Source organism: Cynocephalus volans, chromosome 10, assembly GCF_027409185.1.
Source record: "Cynocephalus volans isolate mCynVol1 chromosome 10, mCynVol1.pri, whole genome shotgun sequence".
Classification (NCBI taxonomy): domain Eukaryota; kingdom Metazoa; phylum Chordata; class Mammalia; order Dermoptera; family Cynocephalidae; genus Cynocephalus; species Cynocephalus volans.
In genome coordinates, this window is record NC_084469.1 from 2,400,281 (window position 1) to 2,416,398 (window position 16,118).

The following is a 16,118-nucleotide window of genomic DNA, read 5'->3' on the forward strand; positions in this document are numbered from 1 at the left end:
CCCTGGGGAGCAAGACCTGCCATGCATCTGCACTTCATCTCCCTCAATTTCTCTGTAGGTTGGCAAGGCCAAAGGCTTCCTCAAGAACTTTCTGATTGAACCCTTCGTCCCCCACCGTCAGGTATGTGTGAGGAGGCTCCAAGCTGGGTCTTTTTCCTGCTGAAGCTTTGTGTTTGCCCACCTTAAAATGATGAAAGGGGAAGTCAAGCTGATGGAGAAAATTCAAAGGGACCAGGGTCCCTGAAGCTGCACTGAGGCTCTGAGGGTACTACTGAGCAAGGAGTACAGAGATGAAAGAAGGGGCTTAGTTTGCAGCATGGAGGAATTAGGGCTGATAATAGGGAGGACTTGCCAGTGCTGGGATGAGAAAGACTTGAAGGCAGGACACCATTCTCCAGATTGAGTCACACCAGATGGGGACTGTCAGCCAGTCAGATAGTGGCCTCTTTTCTTCCTTGTCCCCAAGAGGAAGATAGTGAATGCGTCTCGTCTGGGTGACTGTTTTCTACTGGGCTTTAGAAATGAGACCACAGGGGTTGGGTTCCTGTCCTGGTGTGAGGCAGCCCTCCTCTTCCCTGGCTCATGCCCTCACCAGCTTCATGCTCTCTTCACTTGCAAGGTGGAGGAGTTCTATGTCTGCATTTATGCCACCCGAGAAGGGGACTACGTCCTGTTTCACCATGAGGGGGGGATGGACGTGGGTGATGTGGACGCCAAAGCCCAGAAGCTGCTTGTTGGTGTGGATGAGAAGCTGAATCCTGAGGACATCAAGAAACACCTGTTGGTCCACGCCCCTGACGACAAGAAAGAGTTGCGTGAGAGGGATGGTGGGGAGGTGGCAGTGGGAATGGGAAGACCAACAGCTCTGGGCACAGACCAGGGAGGGCACAGTGGTCTTCTTTATTTGGGTTGGCAGCAGGCGATAGGCACAGCCCTTGTCCTGGGGAAGAGAACTGGGTGCAGTGGTGGGGCTGACTCAGAATCAGACTGAAATATGCTGCCAGCGTCCCTCACCTTCTTGCCCTTGTCTCCTTGCCCAGGTGCCTCCTCCAGCTCCCTGCCTGACAGCTCTTTTCCGCCTCAGTGGCTGAAGAGCAATTTCCTGGGAGCAGGATTTGCAGAGGAGAGCAAGGGGCCAAGGGGCCAGCAGGGCGATGTTGGGAAGTAGAGCTGTCAGTGGCAGTGACAGATTGCTGCGGGGGCACCGGGGGTGCTGCTGAGTCCGCTCCCTGATGGATTGACTGTCCCTCTCTCCCTCCCTCCCTAGAATTCTGGCCAGTTTTATCTCTGGCCTCTTCAATTTCTACGAGGACCTGTACTTCACTTACCTCGAGATCAACCCCCTTGGTAACTGGCTCTGCTGGGGGGCATGGGGCAAGGGTCAGTTATAACAGAGTCCCAATGCCTCAGAGAACCAGACCCCCATCTGCCAGAGGGCAATACAGGACAGGTGTGCATGTGCAGGTTGATCTCCAAGCTCATTTAGCGCCGCCTCCTGATTCTGAGCTCTCAGAAGGCTATAATTATTCCTCTTTTAACCAATTTCATCTTTCTTTGGTCTTAATTTGTTCTGTGATGGGAAAGTCCTGGTTTTGGTCTGACAGCATGCTATTGCTGTTCCTGCCAGTGGGTTAGGCTGTCTTACCAGGAGTGGGAGCTGCCTCTGCTTTGGTCCAACCCCTTCAGGCTCTTCTTTCCTCTCTGTGTATTCGGAGGCCCCTTTTCTCCCTCTGGGAAATTGGTTGGTCGATCATTGACACCCAACACTGGGAAGAGCTTGGTCCAAGCCTGTTCTGCTATAAAGGAGGCAGGTGGTGTGAGGGGGAGTAGTGTGGGCTGGCTCTGGCATGGTCTTCTCAGGGCCAGGTTCAGGAAGCTGAGAAATCAAATCAGATTGCAGCCATGGATGCAGCCCCTCTAATGGGCCAGATGGCCTTGTGTAACTTAATTAGCTAAATGGCCCCGGGGGAAAGGAAGATGGATGTCTAGTGAGGTGGCATTAAATGAATCCTCCTGGCAGGGGGCCCAGTGCACCCCACGGCTTCTCACTCCACCTGACGCTGAGGCTTCCTTTCCCCTGGCTGGACCCCAGGAAACCCAGATGTACATACTTAGGGGGTCTTCCAACAGCAACATGTACCTTAAACACTTCTTAAAATGGCAGGGCTGCGGTTGGGCGAATAGTTAGATACTTAAAGCAGGGAGTATAGCATTTTATCAAGATGTTTGAAAATTGCCATGGCAACCCATACAGACCTCCCTGTCCCATTACCTATAGTCAGGGACTGAGGAATGGTCTTGTAGAATTTGTTTTTCCTTTAGTAGGGAAAAACTGTGTCTCTAAGGACCATTCTGGTTTCTTGTCGAGCTCAGGGAGTTGTTAGGTCTGTGTGGGTCCCTATGGGAGTGGTGTTTGGAGAAGTCTGGGGCAGGGTTTTGGAGCGGGGTGGTCTCCTCTGCCCGGAGCCTCTGTCTCATTGCCTCTGCTCTGCTCTCAGTGGTGACCAAAGATGGTGTCTACGTCCTTGACTTGGCAGCCAAGGTGGATGCCACAGCTGACTACATCTGCAAAGTGAAGTGGGGCGACATAGAGTTCCCCCCACCCTTTGGGCGGGAGGCGTACCCAGAGGTAAGGCTGGGTTGGAGAGGAGAAGGAAGTGGTGGGCCAGGGGGAGGATGACCAATCTCAGACCAGCACTTGTCCCCACTCATGGGCTGTACATTTGGCAGGGAAAGGAAGGCTGAGAACCATTTAATTTTCTTAAAACCCCAACGGGGTGGGGGTAGGAGTCAGCCAAACCTGAATCCTGGCCAGAAATCCTTTTAGACTTCTCTCCCAATCAACCTCCCTGGGCTCTTAACGTGATTTGTTGCTTCTTGATAATTCCAAGTAGCCCCCCTAATCCTGTCAGGAAGGTTGTTCTCTCGGCCACTCGCTGAGAATTTTAATTGCTCCTTCCCACCCCCTCCTCTGAAAAGTCCTCACAGCGAGGTCAGGCCTTCTGTGAAGTAACCCAGGCCAAGGAAAGGGCTGGGCTGGCCTGGGGAGGGGACAGGGCAGATGATAGCTAGGCAGGCTTGTTGGTGGAGGTGTGGTAGAAACAGTGATAGTAAGGCCATGGACTTGGGCAGAGGGCCAAGGGCTTGAAGTCAGAGAAAGGAGTTGGGAAGTTTGTCCCCAGGCAGTGGCTGTGGGTACTTGGAGACATCCCAGGCATGTGAGGCCCCACAATGTCCCTTCTCCCCAACCCCCTTAAAGTGATAGAGTGACCTCTTCATGTGCCTCCAGGGAAAGGGGAGAGGTCTTGGGACATAGGACCTGGTGAAGGGAGCGTCCCAAGGGCTTACCTGTTTCCATCTGGTCCTTAGGAAGCCTACATTGCAGACCTGGATGCCAAAAGTGGGGCGAGCCTGAAGTTGACCTTGCTGAACCCCAAGGGGAGGATCTGGACCATGGTGGCTGGGGGTGGTGCCTCTGTTGTGTACAGGTGACTGATCGGGGCTGTGGAAGGCATGCCAGCCAGGCCCACACTGCATCCACATGTGCACGGCCTGGGGGGTCTCTGCTTTCTCACTGTGGAGTGGGGCAGGCAAAAGCAGTGGCATCCCAGAAGGCTTCGAGGGACTCTGGTGTTTCCTGCTTCAAAATTGAGTTATTTTTATTAGTTTTAGTTGTCATAATTAGTATTTATTTTATGAGTTATAGTTCTTATAATTAGTGACATGTGCTCCATGCAAAGGTCTACAAATATAGAAAACGAACTAGGAAGTGAAAGTTGCCACCCTCTCCCCAACTAGGCCACCCTGGTGAGCACATTATTTGTGTGTATATCCTCCCAGGTGTTTTAATGCCAGTGTAAATACTTATTTGTACTTTTTTACTTTATAGAGATACCAGGATCATATTCTACACCCTTTTCTATAATTAGCAATTTTATCACTTAAAGCATAGTAGATATCTGCTTATTTATAGACTTATAACTTGCCACATTCCCTTCTGGGGTTGGCTGGCACTCTTTCCTCTGGCCGCAGCATAGTTTTCTCTGTTGGGCAGCCTGGCAGGGACTCCTGCAGTGTCCGATTTTTCTTGTCCTTAGGTTAGGAAGAAGCACATTGTTCATTGTACCTACCATTGTCTGTCAGGGCCCCCCGATGCGCTGGGGCTGGCAGAGTGCACTGTCTAGGAGAGTCTGAGGTAGCACAGTTAACTTTCAAGTGAGACTTGAATGGGGGTTGAGGGTTGGAGGTCAGAGGGGCTGGTTCCATAGACTGACTTCAGTATTTGTGGGGGTGTCCTCTCAGGCACCAGACTGCCACCCTCTGCCCCAAGAATTGTTTGGAGCCAGCACTCACTTCTGTGTCTCCCTGGCAGTGATACCATCTGTGATCTAGGGGGTGTCAGCGAGCTGGCAAACTATGGAGAGTACTCGGGTGCCCCCAGCGAGCAACAGACCTATGACTATGCCAAGACGATCCTTTCCCTTATGACCCGAGAGAAGCACCCAGATGGTGAGATTTGGGTGTGCACACACACCCACCCATCCACACATACCCGCACCCCTACTCTAAGAATGGCCTAGCCTGCTGCAGTGGGAGCAGCTTTGTGCTAGGAGTCACCGAGACTGTGGTCCCAGTCCTTTGCAAGTTGGAGCTAGTCATTTAACTTCTGGATCTCAGTTTTCCTGACTGCACAATGGGCAGTGACTGCTTCTATCAGATGGGGGCTGTGAGCGAGCAAGGAGGCGATTTGTAGCGAAGCCCTGTAAACAGGTGTGAGGGAGGAGGAGGGGTGGTGGCATGTACTTGCTCTGACTGCTATAAACTCAGTTCTTAGTGACCCTCTTGGGTATCACCCGGGCTGGGTAACTCCCAGCATTCCTTTACCACCTGCCCAGTGTTTTGAAGCTACCCACACCCGTTCCCTGTCCCTTAAGCCAGAGAGCGATTCCCACCAGAGGTATCTAGAAACCACACCAGATTTCTGGATGCCAACTAGGAATAACATAGAGAGCCTTTGGGTTTGGATTGACTACTGCCCAGTGGTGCAGATGATGGAGTGTTGGGCTGATACAGCTGAACAGACATCAGGGGAGACCATCCTACTCATTCCCTGACCCCTCCTAAAAGTTGGGGGACTGTCACTCAGAGGAAAGATTTGCATTTCTTGGAAGGTATACAAGTCTATCTCTCTAACTGTGTTCTGACTTCTTATTTACTCCAAACCCAGGCAAGATCCTCATCATTGGAGGCAGCATTGCAAACTTCACCAATGTGGCAGCCACATTCAAGGTAATCAGCCATAGCAGTGGTGCAGATTCTGGGGAGAGTAGGTTTGGGGAGCAGGGAAAGGGTCTCACAAGGAAGATTTGAGCCAGAGGCAAGTTCCCATGAGTTGTCCAGTCTGGGCAGGGGTTCTTGCCCCAGGGTCTTTTGTTGGAGGAGGAGAAGACACTGGAGTAGGAGATGTAGGTTTGAAGCTGTGTCTCTGAGCAAGCGGCTGGTGCTCGCTGGACCATAATTCTACCATATGAAGCATGGGGAGAAGGCAACTTTCTGCTTTCCTCCTCTCAGAATCATTTCTTGGAGAGCTGCCTCAATTGATCCTCATTTTCAGCACTCCATGTAAAACTCGCTGGGTTCTCTGCAACTCCTGGTCTTTTATCTCTTGTCATCAGCTCCTTCTCCAAAAGATAGGAATGAGGAAAGTGTTTGATGACCTGAGGCTCCTGCTTGTCCAGTCAGGGTCCCGTCAGCCTGGGTCCCTGTGTGTGGGTCAGGGCTGTGTGCACATGCTTTAAAGAAAACCTGACTACTGGTCCACCAGGATGACAGCTAACGTGTCTCAAGAGTCATCCCCTTCAAGATAGCTGCCTCAGGAGGCCATTTATTATTCCATATCATCAGATGCCCAGTGAGGCTATTCAAAAGGATGTGCCTCATCTAGTAGTTCCATATAAGTTTCGAGAATAGTGTATAAGTAAGTGTCAACCTTGAAAGTCTGAGCTCTCAAGAAGTAAGGGACCAGGCCTCATCAGTCCTGCCTGGAACAAGTCTCCCTCAATGGTCCTGACTCAGCAGACAAATCTGGAGCTTTGTTTCAACTTCTGAGCAGCCCTACAGTTAAGGCAGCTCCCTTGATCTGGGTGGTTAAGTCTGGAGAAGGAACTGTGTGTAGAGCTTTGTGTGAAATGCCTTGGGTGACAAGAAATTAGACTCCAGACTCATAAACTAGCTCTCCATCTGGACAAACAGCTGGTATGGTACACACCTTTCCATCCTCCCATTTTTTCCAAAGTGGATAACAATTGTAAAGTTTCCCAAGATCACTTGAAGAAGCTTTTGTAGGACCTTGACACTGAAGAAGACTGCATCTTGCTGCCTCTGAGAACCTTTGCATAGGACCCTGGCATAGATTTCCCACCCCTTCCTGCCCCCCAAATTGTAATAAGAGATAAGAGCAACGGGACAAGAGAGATACTGGCAAGGCCCTGCTGATGTTAGAGGTCCAGCACCCCAGTGCATTGAGGGGTTATTCCTGGGTACCCCGTATTGCCACCTCGGCAACATCACAAATGATCGAATGTCCTGTGCCTTTGGGTTGCTTGTGCATAGTCCAGTTGACGTGTACAGACAGTCCTTGATCACGGGGCCTGCCATGTTTCATGAGAAGTAGCGCTTGTCATATACACCTGGTACATTTATTTATCATGGTTATAAATAATTGACTTATGCTACCTTGTGTTTTTAGTCACGTCTCTGTTGTCCCTTTGGGCTTCCAGGGCATTGTGAGAGCGATTCGAGATTACCAAGGCCCCCTGAAGGAGCATGAAGTCACAATCTTTGTCCGAAGAGGTGGCCCCAACTATCAGGAGGGCTTACGAGTGATGGGAGAAGTCGGTAAGATGGGGGGCCTTTTCTCTCCCTCCCACCTTGAGTGTGGGTGGCTTGCCTCTTTGGGATTCCTGAAAGAGAGTTCATCTTTGGGCTCTTTCATGCTCTCCTACTCCCCTTTCTGGATATTCAGCTTTCTTCTTCTTCCATTCTCTGCCCCCCATCCCCCCCGTGCCTGTCCTAAATCTCAGAATGGGCAGGAAAACATTTTTATTCAGCTGTACACTTAACAAATATTTACAGAATGTCTGCTTTGCTGGGCACTATGCCAGGCACTTGTGTTACAGCCACAAACCTGAAAGACAGCACAACTTTGTGGAGCTTAGGACCTTAACCATAATGTCAGGGAGTGCTGAGTGCCATGAAGAACAAAGCTGGGAGAGGGATAGCATGTGTAGGAGGGGAGGGGCAGCTTTCAATAAGGTGATCAGAAAATGCTTGACCAAGAAGGTGACATTTGAACAGAAACCTGGAGGAGAGGCAGCAGTAGCTCAGTGGTGACTGTCTGCAGAGGAAAGGGCATGTCCCAGGGCCCTGTGCTGGGAGTGGGCCTGTGTGTGTGGGACCAGCAGGGAGGGCCGAGAGAGAGGCAGCGGAAGCAGACAGGGCGGGACCATTTAGGTCCTGGGAGGACTTGGCTGTGACCCTGGGATGGCAGCCATGGGAGGACTTTGAGCAGAGGAGTGACATAATTTGACTTAGGTTGGAATAGGGTTATTTCGCTGCTGGGTGGAGAGTAAAGGGCAGGGTGGCCAGGGTAGAAGCAAGGAGACTACTCTGGAGGCCATGGCAGAGTGGTGGCCTGCACTGAGGAGGCGGGGGTGGCAGGAGACAGGAGGTGGAACACTTGTGGCCTAGATGCGGGGACAAGAGGAGAAGGGCCAAGCAACGGGTAAAATTGGAGAGAGTTGCTCCTTGAGATGCAGGAGAAGAGGGGGTGGCATCCATTTTGGTTTCTTTTCTTGCTTCTGCATTTTGAGTGTTTCGTGCAGGTTTATGACACCTCAAACACAGAGTTTTAGGAAGTCAGGGACCATGTCTTGTCAGAACTAAAATGGTGTCTCCCTAAGTCAACCTGATTGAACCTGAGACAAGTGAGCTTGTGACCAGCAGCTTTGGTCTTAAGTGCAGCCCCCAATGCTCAGAGCAGTCTTTGTGGAGCAGGCTTCACGTGACATGCCAGAGGGGCGACAGATATAAGATGCTCGTCCAGTGAGCTTACCCTCTGATTGGAGAGAGGAAACCTTTCCATCCTCCATTTTTCCAAATTTGGTATCCACGGCAAACACTACATCCCCTTAAGTTACTTGCAATGATACCAAGTCCTGGTTTTCATTCATTCATGTAAAACTGTGGGCCAGGCCCTGGGGACAGCACAACAAATGCTGCCAGATGGTGCTCTCACAATTGGAACAAGTAAACAGTGGAAGAGGGCTTTGCAGGAGAGTAGCCATCAGGTAGGGAAGGCCTTTCTCAGGAGGCGGCTTAGCTTGGGTTAAGCTGAGTGACAAGAGCAGCCAGGGGAAGCTCTGGATCAAGAGCGCTTCATGCAGAAGGAGGAGCAGGGCCAGAGCCCCAGGGAAATGTGTGTTTAGGAGTAGAGAAATTAGGCCATGCTAGCAAGTTGGAGTGTGTGCGCGCAGGCAATGAGGGCTGAGGGGGTTGGAGAGCCAGCCCCGGGTCCTGAGCAGGAAGAATGCTCGTTCTGATCACTTGAGGCTTGCCAATAAAGCTGTTTCTTACTCTTCTTATCAGCAGGTGGTCTTTAGAAAGATTCTTTTGGTGGTGAAATTTTTTTTCTTCTTCTTGCAAAGAACTGGCAGTGGGTTGTCTAGTTGGCTCAGGGGGTTAGAGCATGGTGTTATAACATGAAGGTCAAGGGCCAGCCACCAAAAATACCACCAAACAACTGGCAATGGTGGTGAAATTTCAACAGCTGACTTGTCCTAGAGAATTGGTCTTGCACCAAAAGTGCCAGACTGAGCAAGGCTGTAAAGACACCTTTGCAGAGTCACGTGGCTGCTTACTTGAAGACTTGAATGATGGGTTTTTTTCCTTCCTTCACAGGGAAGACCACTGGGATCCCCATCCACGTCTTTGGTACAGAGACTCATATGACAGCCATTGTGGGCATGGCCCTGGGCCACCGGCCAATCCCCAATCAGCCGCCCACAGCGGCCCACACTGCAAACTTCCTCCTCAACGCCAGTGGGAGCACATCGGTAGGTGCCAGGCTTCCTCCCAGCTCACAGGAAGAAACCATCTCATCTTTTCCACCCCCAAACCCATAATCCAGGACACAGTGCTGCTCTTTTGCCATTTGGGGTCATAGGAGAAATATAGGGAAGTTAGTACCTGGTTGGTTTCTGGTTCTCTGTGCCAATTTTTTCCTGCCCCAGTCAAGTTAGTGTAATGAAAAGATTAAGTCAGACCTAAGTTCAAATCCTGACTCTCTTCTTGCTGAGGGAAGGACCTTGGCAGGTGTGTTACCCACTCAGAGCCTCTGTTTGCTCATTTGTAACATGGGACAATATTAATTCCTATCTCAGGATTGTTAGGATAGTACTTTTGAAAAACAAAAGTTTTTGGGGCCGGCCCGTGGCTCACTCGGGAGAGTGCGGTGCTGATAACACCTATATAGGGATGGCCGGTTTGCTCACTGGCTGAGTGTAGTGCTGACAACACCAAGTCAAGGGTTAAGATCCCCTTACTGGTCATCTTTTAAAACAAACAAACAAACAAAAGTTTTTCACTGTTCTTTTATAAAGAACAGTGCTGTACATAATTTTTTTTTACCTGATTTCTTTGGGGCCTTAAGGACCAGTGGCTTTTTTCCAAGCTACTACCAGTGACTCTTACCTCTTATTCTCTCTCCTTGTCCCACCCCAGACTCCAGCCCCCAGCAGGACAGCATCTTTTTCTGAGTCCAGGGCTGATGAGGTGGCACCTGCAAAGAAGGCCAAGCCTGCCATGCCACAAGGTAACTCCCAGAGGTTTCAGGCATGTTGTAGCAAACAGACCTTTGGAGGGCTCCCTCTCTCTCTTCCCTTTCCCCGTCCCACCTGGGCTGGTGGAGGTGGATGGAAGGTGGTTGGGGCTTTGCTTTGGGAGTGGGACATGAGGACGAAATGACTCAATCCTTCCCCATGTGCTCTCTGAGATCGAGGGCCCCCACCATGCTGTGTCACTTCTATCTCCACCCCTTCTACCCCCATTCTTCCTGTGGGGTGTGAGTGGGTAGGGAGGCTGTTGAGGAGATGGGGCTACAGAAATACCAGAGGTGAAAAGTTCTCTGAGACTCTCCTCCTAAGTGGAGGGCAGGAGCCGGGAGCTCGGGATGGCAGAGCAAGCTCCTACACTAGCAGTTTCCACCCCAGTCCCACCATCCTGGGGCTCTTACTCTTTTTTCTTTTTGGCGGCTGGGGGATCTGAATCCTTGACCTTGGTCTTAATAACACCGCACTCTAAGCAACTGAACTAACCAGCCAGCCCCCAGGGCTCTTACCAAGACATTCCCTCCTCTGGGAGCCCCACGTGAGAAAACACCTTGTCTGCCAGCCCGTCTGTACTTCACCCCATTCTTCTGTCCATCCTCTGATCCATCTAGACGTGATCCCTGCCCACCAGCCCTTGTAGCCAGCATTAGGTAGGCCGTGGTGGCTACCAGTGGGCTGATGTGGCCTGTGCATCCTCTTCCTGGTACAGACAGACTTTGCTTAAGGCATTTTGGGAAACAGTGACACTAGCTCCAGGGGCTCAAGATCAGGAGACACAGCCCTGCAATCCCCAGACCAGCAGCTTCATCCACAGCACAGAATGACGGGTGCAAACCCGTGCTGTTCTACTCATCTTTCTGTGCCTCTTGGAAAAAGAAAGGGATTGGCACGAAGAGGGTGGGACTGGCCAGCCAGAGAGCCCAGATGGGAGGACAAGTCACCCAGCTGTCCCTCCAGAGGGCCTGGGGGAGGTGTCACTGGTGTATCCTCCTGCCCCCTCTCTGCTCTCTTTGGTCTTTGCCCTTTCCTGCTTCTGTTCTGCTCAGTGGTGTTCTCACCTCTTCTGTTGGATTTACTCCTCCTGTCCATTGTGGAATAGACGAGAGATGGTGAGGGTGTCAGTCCTGAAAGACTTGTCCATGGGACCCTTCCCTGTTCCCACCCTCTGCCTGCAAAGCCTCCAGCCATCAGTGGGTCACTCAGTTGCTCTGGTCATTTTCTTTGACAGATTCAGTCCCAAGTCCAAGATCCCTGCAAGGTAGGATTCCCCCACCTGCCCCAACTCTGCGTGTGGCTTTGTTAGCGGGTTGCAGTTTTCCTGTGTGATTTGTTTCCCCCTCCCCTGGTGGGTTGCAGTGTTGTCTGGTATATTTTCTGTCCCTGCCTCAGTGTGGCTCGCCCCCAAGCCCTAATCTTCACTCTTCCTCCCCCCAACCCTTGCTGAGTACACACACCCACCAGCTCTCCTCACTGTGTGGCTGTCTTGGGCTCTGCACTTGGGATGGGGGTGGAGATGGTGGAAGAAGCGGGAGCCAGACCCACAGCTCTGGAGAGTGGGGTGGTGTCAAGGAGGGAGGGTTGCCTTGGAAGGAGAGAGCCCTCTGACTGAAAGAGGAGTGGCAGAGAGCAGTGGGCATCTGTCACTTCAGGTGTGCAGGAGGGGAGTCACAGGTCACCCTGCTCCTCATTTACATCTCAGGAGGTCATTGTCTTCTCACTTCCTGCCTCAACTTTACCACTGCCAACTTCACCCCAGAGCTCTTAATACCAGGGTCAAGTTTAGATTTTCCCCAGGGATTTGGTATACAGGATAGATATAGGAGAGAGATCGAAACCTGGAAGGGTATGCGGTATATCTATAGACAGGGTAATTGGAAAGGATCTGCACTTTGATGTGTAAGGTCATGTTTTACAATGGACATTTTCTGTGCACGCACACATCCACAGGCGCATGAAGAAACACACACTTGCCCACTGGCCCAGGTGAGTAGATTAATCACTTCAAAGCATCAGGGCTAACACATATTTATTTATTTTTTTTTAAAAAGATGACTGGTAAGGGTATCTTAACCCTTGACTTGGCGTTGTCAGCACCACACTCTCCCAAGTGAGCTAACCGGCCATCCCTATATAGGGATCCGAACCTGTGGCCTTGGTGTTATCAGCACTGCATTCTCCCAAGTGAGCCACGGGCTGGCCCCTCAGGGCTAACATTTAACTTGCTGACATTCACAGCTGTGGGGCTGGGGAAGTGTTCTGAGATGACTTTGACTCCTTGCTAAGTAGAGGGGAAGGAGTAACCATGCAGGGTCTCTGATAAGGCCATGGACGCAGCCTCTGACCACCTGTCTTTAATCCCTGCATTGTCTGCCTCTGGCAAGATCCAAAGTTACCTAAAAGGCAAGACCAGAGTCTGAGCCCCATGCGGAGAGAACAGGGACAGACTCCAGTTCTCAGAGAGCTCTTCTACCAGAGGCGGGGAGGTTGTGGGGACAGGATTTTTTTCTCGTTACTCTGTCACTTGGCCATGCCAAGAACTGAGAGAAGGAAAAGGGAGGTGGGTCAGGGAGGGAGTCTTCCCTTCAGTGGGAAAGGAGGAGCCTGAAGGGGCAGAGATTCTCTTAAGGGCCTCTTTGCTGCTGGTGGGCTGAGGATCGGCCGCTTCTGCTTTGGTTTCTCTGCTATCTGCACGATAGCTCTTCCCTTTTGTGCTAGAGGTGTGCCTGGCTTGTAGAGATTCCAGGCCTTGTCCTGATTTCCCTGGCCTCTTGGGGGGACAGACACGTGTGTGTGCTCATGCGCGCACTCTGACTAGGGTGTGGGCTCCCCCTGAGAATGGCAAGTCTCAGCCGTGCTGATTTATATTCTTCCTCCTCAGTTGCACAGTTGAGCTGCATCTTAAGTTATTATGCAATCCTGGCTCTGATTCTGGATGACCTAGGACTTCAGTCATTTGGCATCTCTGGGCATCAATTACTGGGGACTGGAAAGTACAAAAACTGGATTAGGTGGCTTCCCTTGTTCTGTGATCTCATGTCTCATCAGAACCCTGGTGGGTCCAGGTGACAGTAAATCCAGGTATTTGCAACACCAGGAGCCTTCTGTCATGAGAAGCTTATGGGTGTGATGGAAGAGGCAAGCCTGTAGAGGGATTTATTTATTTATTTATTTATTTATTATTTTTTTAAAGATGACCGGTAAGGGGATCTTAACCCTTGACTTGGTGTTGTTAGCACCACACTCACCCAGTGAGCTAACCAGTCATCCCTATATGGGATCCGAACCCTTGGCCTTGGTGTTATCAGCACCACACTCTACCGAGTGAGCCATGTGCCATCCCTGTAGAGGGATTTAATCAGATCTTGAACTTGGTTAGCTAAGCCTGCACTAGTATAATAAGTTAATTAATACCAGATGCCACTGGGCTAGATGCATTTTCTCTCTGGGGAAGCTCAGAACCTCCCGAGGGCTGCTTTCCTTTACGTGGACTTACCGGGAGCCGGAGGGGAAGGCCCCCTCCCTGCAGGATAGTGGAGGGTCCATTCCCTTCAGGCTGAAGCCTGTGCTTTTGCCAGCTCCTTTTATTCCCTTCTTTTGCCCCTCACCTCTCCTGCCTGTAGGAGAGCCTGTCCAAGAGGCTGTGCTAAGCAGGAAAGAGCCACCTGGTAGAAGGGAGGAGGATGGAAGAAAGGAGAGAGAAAGTGGGGGCACTGTGCTGCCAGCTGGCAGCTCCTGCCTGTGCCAGAGTCCTGGCTACAACCTCAGTTGGAGAAAAGGCTGCCCTGTCCTCAGCCCCAGCTGCATCAAACCTCTTCATTGTGCCTACACTGACTGAGAATTTCTGGGGATTCAAACCCTGACCAGGGCTTGCTTTATGTCCAGATTTACAGGTGATAAGTATTGTCAGGGTGTTGTTTATAAGTCCTGAGGCCACCAAAATTGAGAGAACTTAACATTTTTCCAGTGACTTTAAAAATAATTTATCAAGACCTCATTTGTGTATAACCTGTTTACGTCTTGCCCGTGAAATTAATCAGGTCCTGTAGGAATTCTCCTGGGCATCTTCGGCTGTGGGCCTGTTCTCTGTATGGGGAGTCCTTGCTCTGCTCATTGTTGAGCTATTTACCAGCCAGTCAGGTCCTCTTAGCTCTTTTTGCTTCCTCTGCTGCCTCTTTCCAGAAAAATTGAGGCACCTCCTCCTCGAGATCTCAAAATTTCATCTTGACATTCTTTTGTGGTTTTAATGAGCCACCATCCTGGACTTGGGGCGTGAAGGGGTCTAGCAGACAGCCCCTGCGGGTCTCCTGGGGTGTGTATTCTGGGTGCACTCGCTGTGTCTTTGCCCACCAGGAAAGAGTGCCACCCTCTTCAGCTGCCACACCAAGGCCATTGTGTGGGGCATGCAGACCCGGGCTGTGCAAGGCATGCTGGACTTTGACTACGTCTGCTCCCGAGACGAGCCCTCGGTGGCCGCCATGGTCTACCCTTTCACGTGAGTCACACTGCAGCAGGAAGCATGGAGAGAGCTGACATGCAGGGTTTCCTCACCTAATCTCTCTCTGCCCAGACAAAGCTTGGGGAGTCAGCCGGCTCATCTCCTTTGCTGAGTTGATATTCCCGGGGAATCTTTTTCCCCTTAGATGGAAACTCTTTGAGGGCAGAGACCTTGCCTTTTCCACCTTCTAGGTGAACTTTCTCCCCTCAGCTTCCCCCTCCCCAGTCCTGACAGATTGAGAGTATCCTAACTCCTTCTCCCACCTTCTCACAGTGGGGACCACAAGCAGAAATTTTACTGGGGACATAAGGAGATCCTGATCCCTGTCTTCAAGAACATGGCTGATGCCATGAAGAAGCACCCAGAGGTAGACGTGCTGATCAACTTTGCCTCCCTCCGCTCTGCTTACGACAGCACCCTGGAGACCATGAATTATGCCCAGGTAGGCACTGGGCCATGGGGTGGAGGGCTGGGAGGCAGGAGAGACTCCCAAATGGTGTCCACAGTCCCTGCCACCTAGAACAAAACGCTTGGGATTTGGGAGAGGCCAGTGGTTTGGTGAAAGCGGTTAGAGTCTTGTGATCTTCAGGAGTCAGGATAGTGACCAAGGGCAGATGGGACCAGGTGGGGTTGCTTACTTGGGCTTACAAAGTCAGTTCTGGCTTATCTGCCTCCACCAGATCCTCTCCATGCTATCCAAGACTGGCTCGGAAAACAGCAAAAAGCACTTTCTTATTACACAAATATTACCTATTTATTTATTTATTTATTTATTTATTTATTTATTTATTTTTAAATTTATCTTTTTTTTTTTTTTTTTTTTTTTGTCGTTTTTTCGTGACCGGCCCTCAGCCAGTGAGTGCACCGGTCATTCCTATATAGGATCCGAACCCGCGGCAGGAGCGTCGCCGCGCTCCCAGCGCAGCACTCTACCGAGTGCGCCACGGGCTCAGCCCCAAATATTACCTATTTATGATATAAAAATTTTTAACTGCTGATAAATAAAAAGAAGAAAATAAATACTTGGCTGCTGCTGTTTGAGTATGTCCTTATCCACACCTTTCCCTGGATTTGAACAAAATCAGTTAATATTGTACAAAACTATTGTACAATCTGCTTTCTTCAGTTACTTTTCCCACACCTATAAATATTTATTGGCAACATCATTTTTGCTTTTTCAAGCCTTGTGATGGGCATCTCGGGTTAACATTCGCATGTATCCTTAATTATTCCCCTAGCATAAATTTCTAGAAGTCAACTGCTGCATTAGAATGTGCAGATTTGAAAGCCTTTGATATCCTGTCCTCAAGAAAGGTGTCAATGTAAAACTCCCTTTGGTAGTTTGAGAGTGCCTGATCCCCCATACCCTTGCCAACAGTAAATGTTTGCAAAATTAATAGGCATGCTGCTTAATTTGCATATCTTTGATTATTAACTAAGATGAGCTTTAAAAACATTGGCTATGACTTGCGCTCCCTCCCTTTTGTTCTATCGGGGTGTTTGTGCTTTTTTTTTGTTATTTGTAAAAGCCCATTATAGATTAGGATATTGAGTCTTTTGTTCAAAATTATTGTCTGTTCCTACAATGGCTTATTTCAGTTTTTGACTGGAGAACATAAAATTGTTTTGATATCTAGGTGAATGAAAAAGAAAGCACATCTGCTCAAAATGAGCTGCTCTTTTAGTCTAAAGCAGAGGTTGGCAAACTATAACCTGTTTTTGTAAAAAAATTTTTA

General features: G+C 50.2%; 1 protein-coding gene across 3 annotated transcripts in view; it reads left to right on the top strand.

Moving 5' to 3' along the window:
* Positions 1-16,118, top strand: part of ACLY (ATP citrate lyase) — a 56,014-nt gene that overhangs the window by 7,717 nt on the left and 32,179 nt on the right. For 2 of the 3 annotated variants that reach the window (XM_063109595.1, XM_063109594.1), the window contains exons 4-16: positions 59-121; positions 620-810; positions 1,268-1,347; positions 2,499-2,629; positions 3,370-3,488; positions 4,373-4,509; positions 5,228-5,289; positions 6,780-6,897; positions 8,959-9,113; positions 9,781-9,871; positions 11,116-11,145; positions 14,238-14,379; positions 14,656-14,824. In XM_063109595.1, coding sequence (XP_062965665.1) covers positions 59-121; positions 620-810; positions 1,268-1,347; positions 2,499-2,629; positions 3,370-3,488; positions 4,373-4,509; positions 5,228-5,289; positions 6,780-6,897; positions 8,959-9,113; positions 9,781-9,871; positions 11,116-11,145; positions 14,238-14,379; positions 14,656-14,824 — 1,488 coding nt within the window. The remainder of the gene's footprint in view (positions 1-58; positions 122-619; positions 811-1,267; positions 1,348-2,498; positions 2,630-3,369; positions 3,489-4,372; positions 4,510-5,227; positions 5,290-6,779; positions 6,898-8,958; positions 9,114-9,780; positions 9,872-11,115; positions 11,146-14,237; positions 14,380-14,655; positions 14,825-16,118) is intronic. The other variant, XM_063109596.1, reaches the window with a different exon arrangement.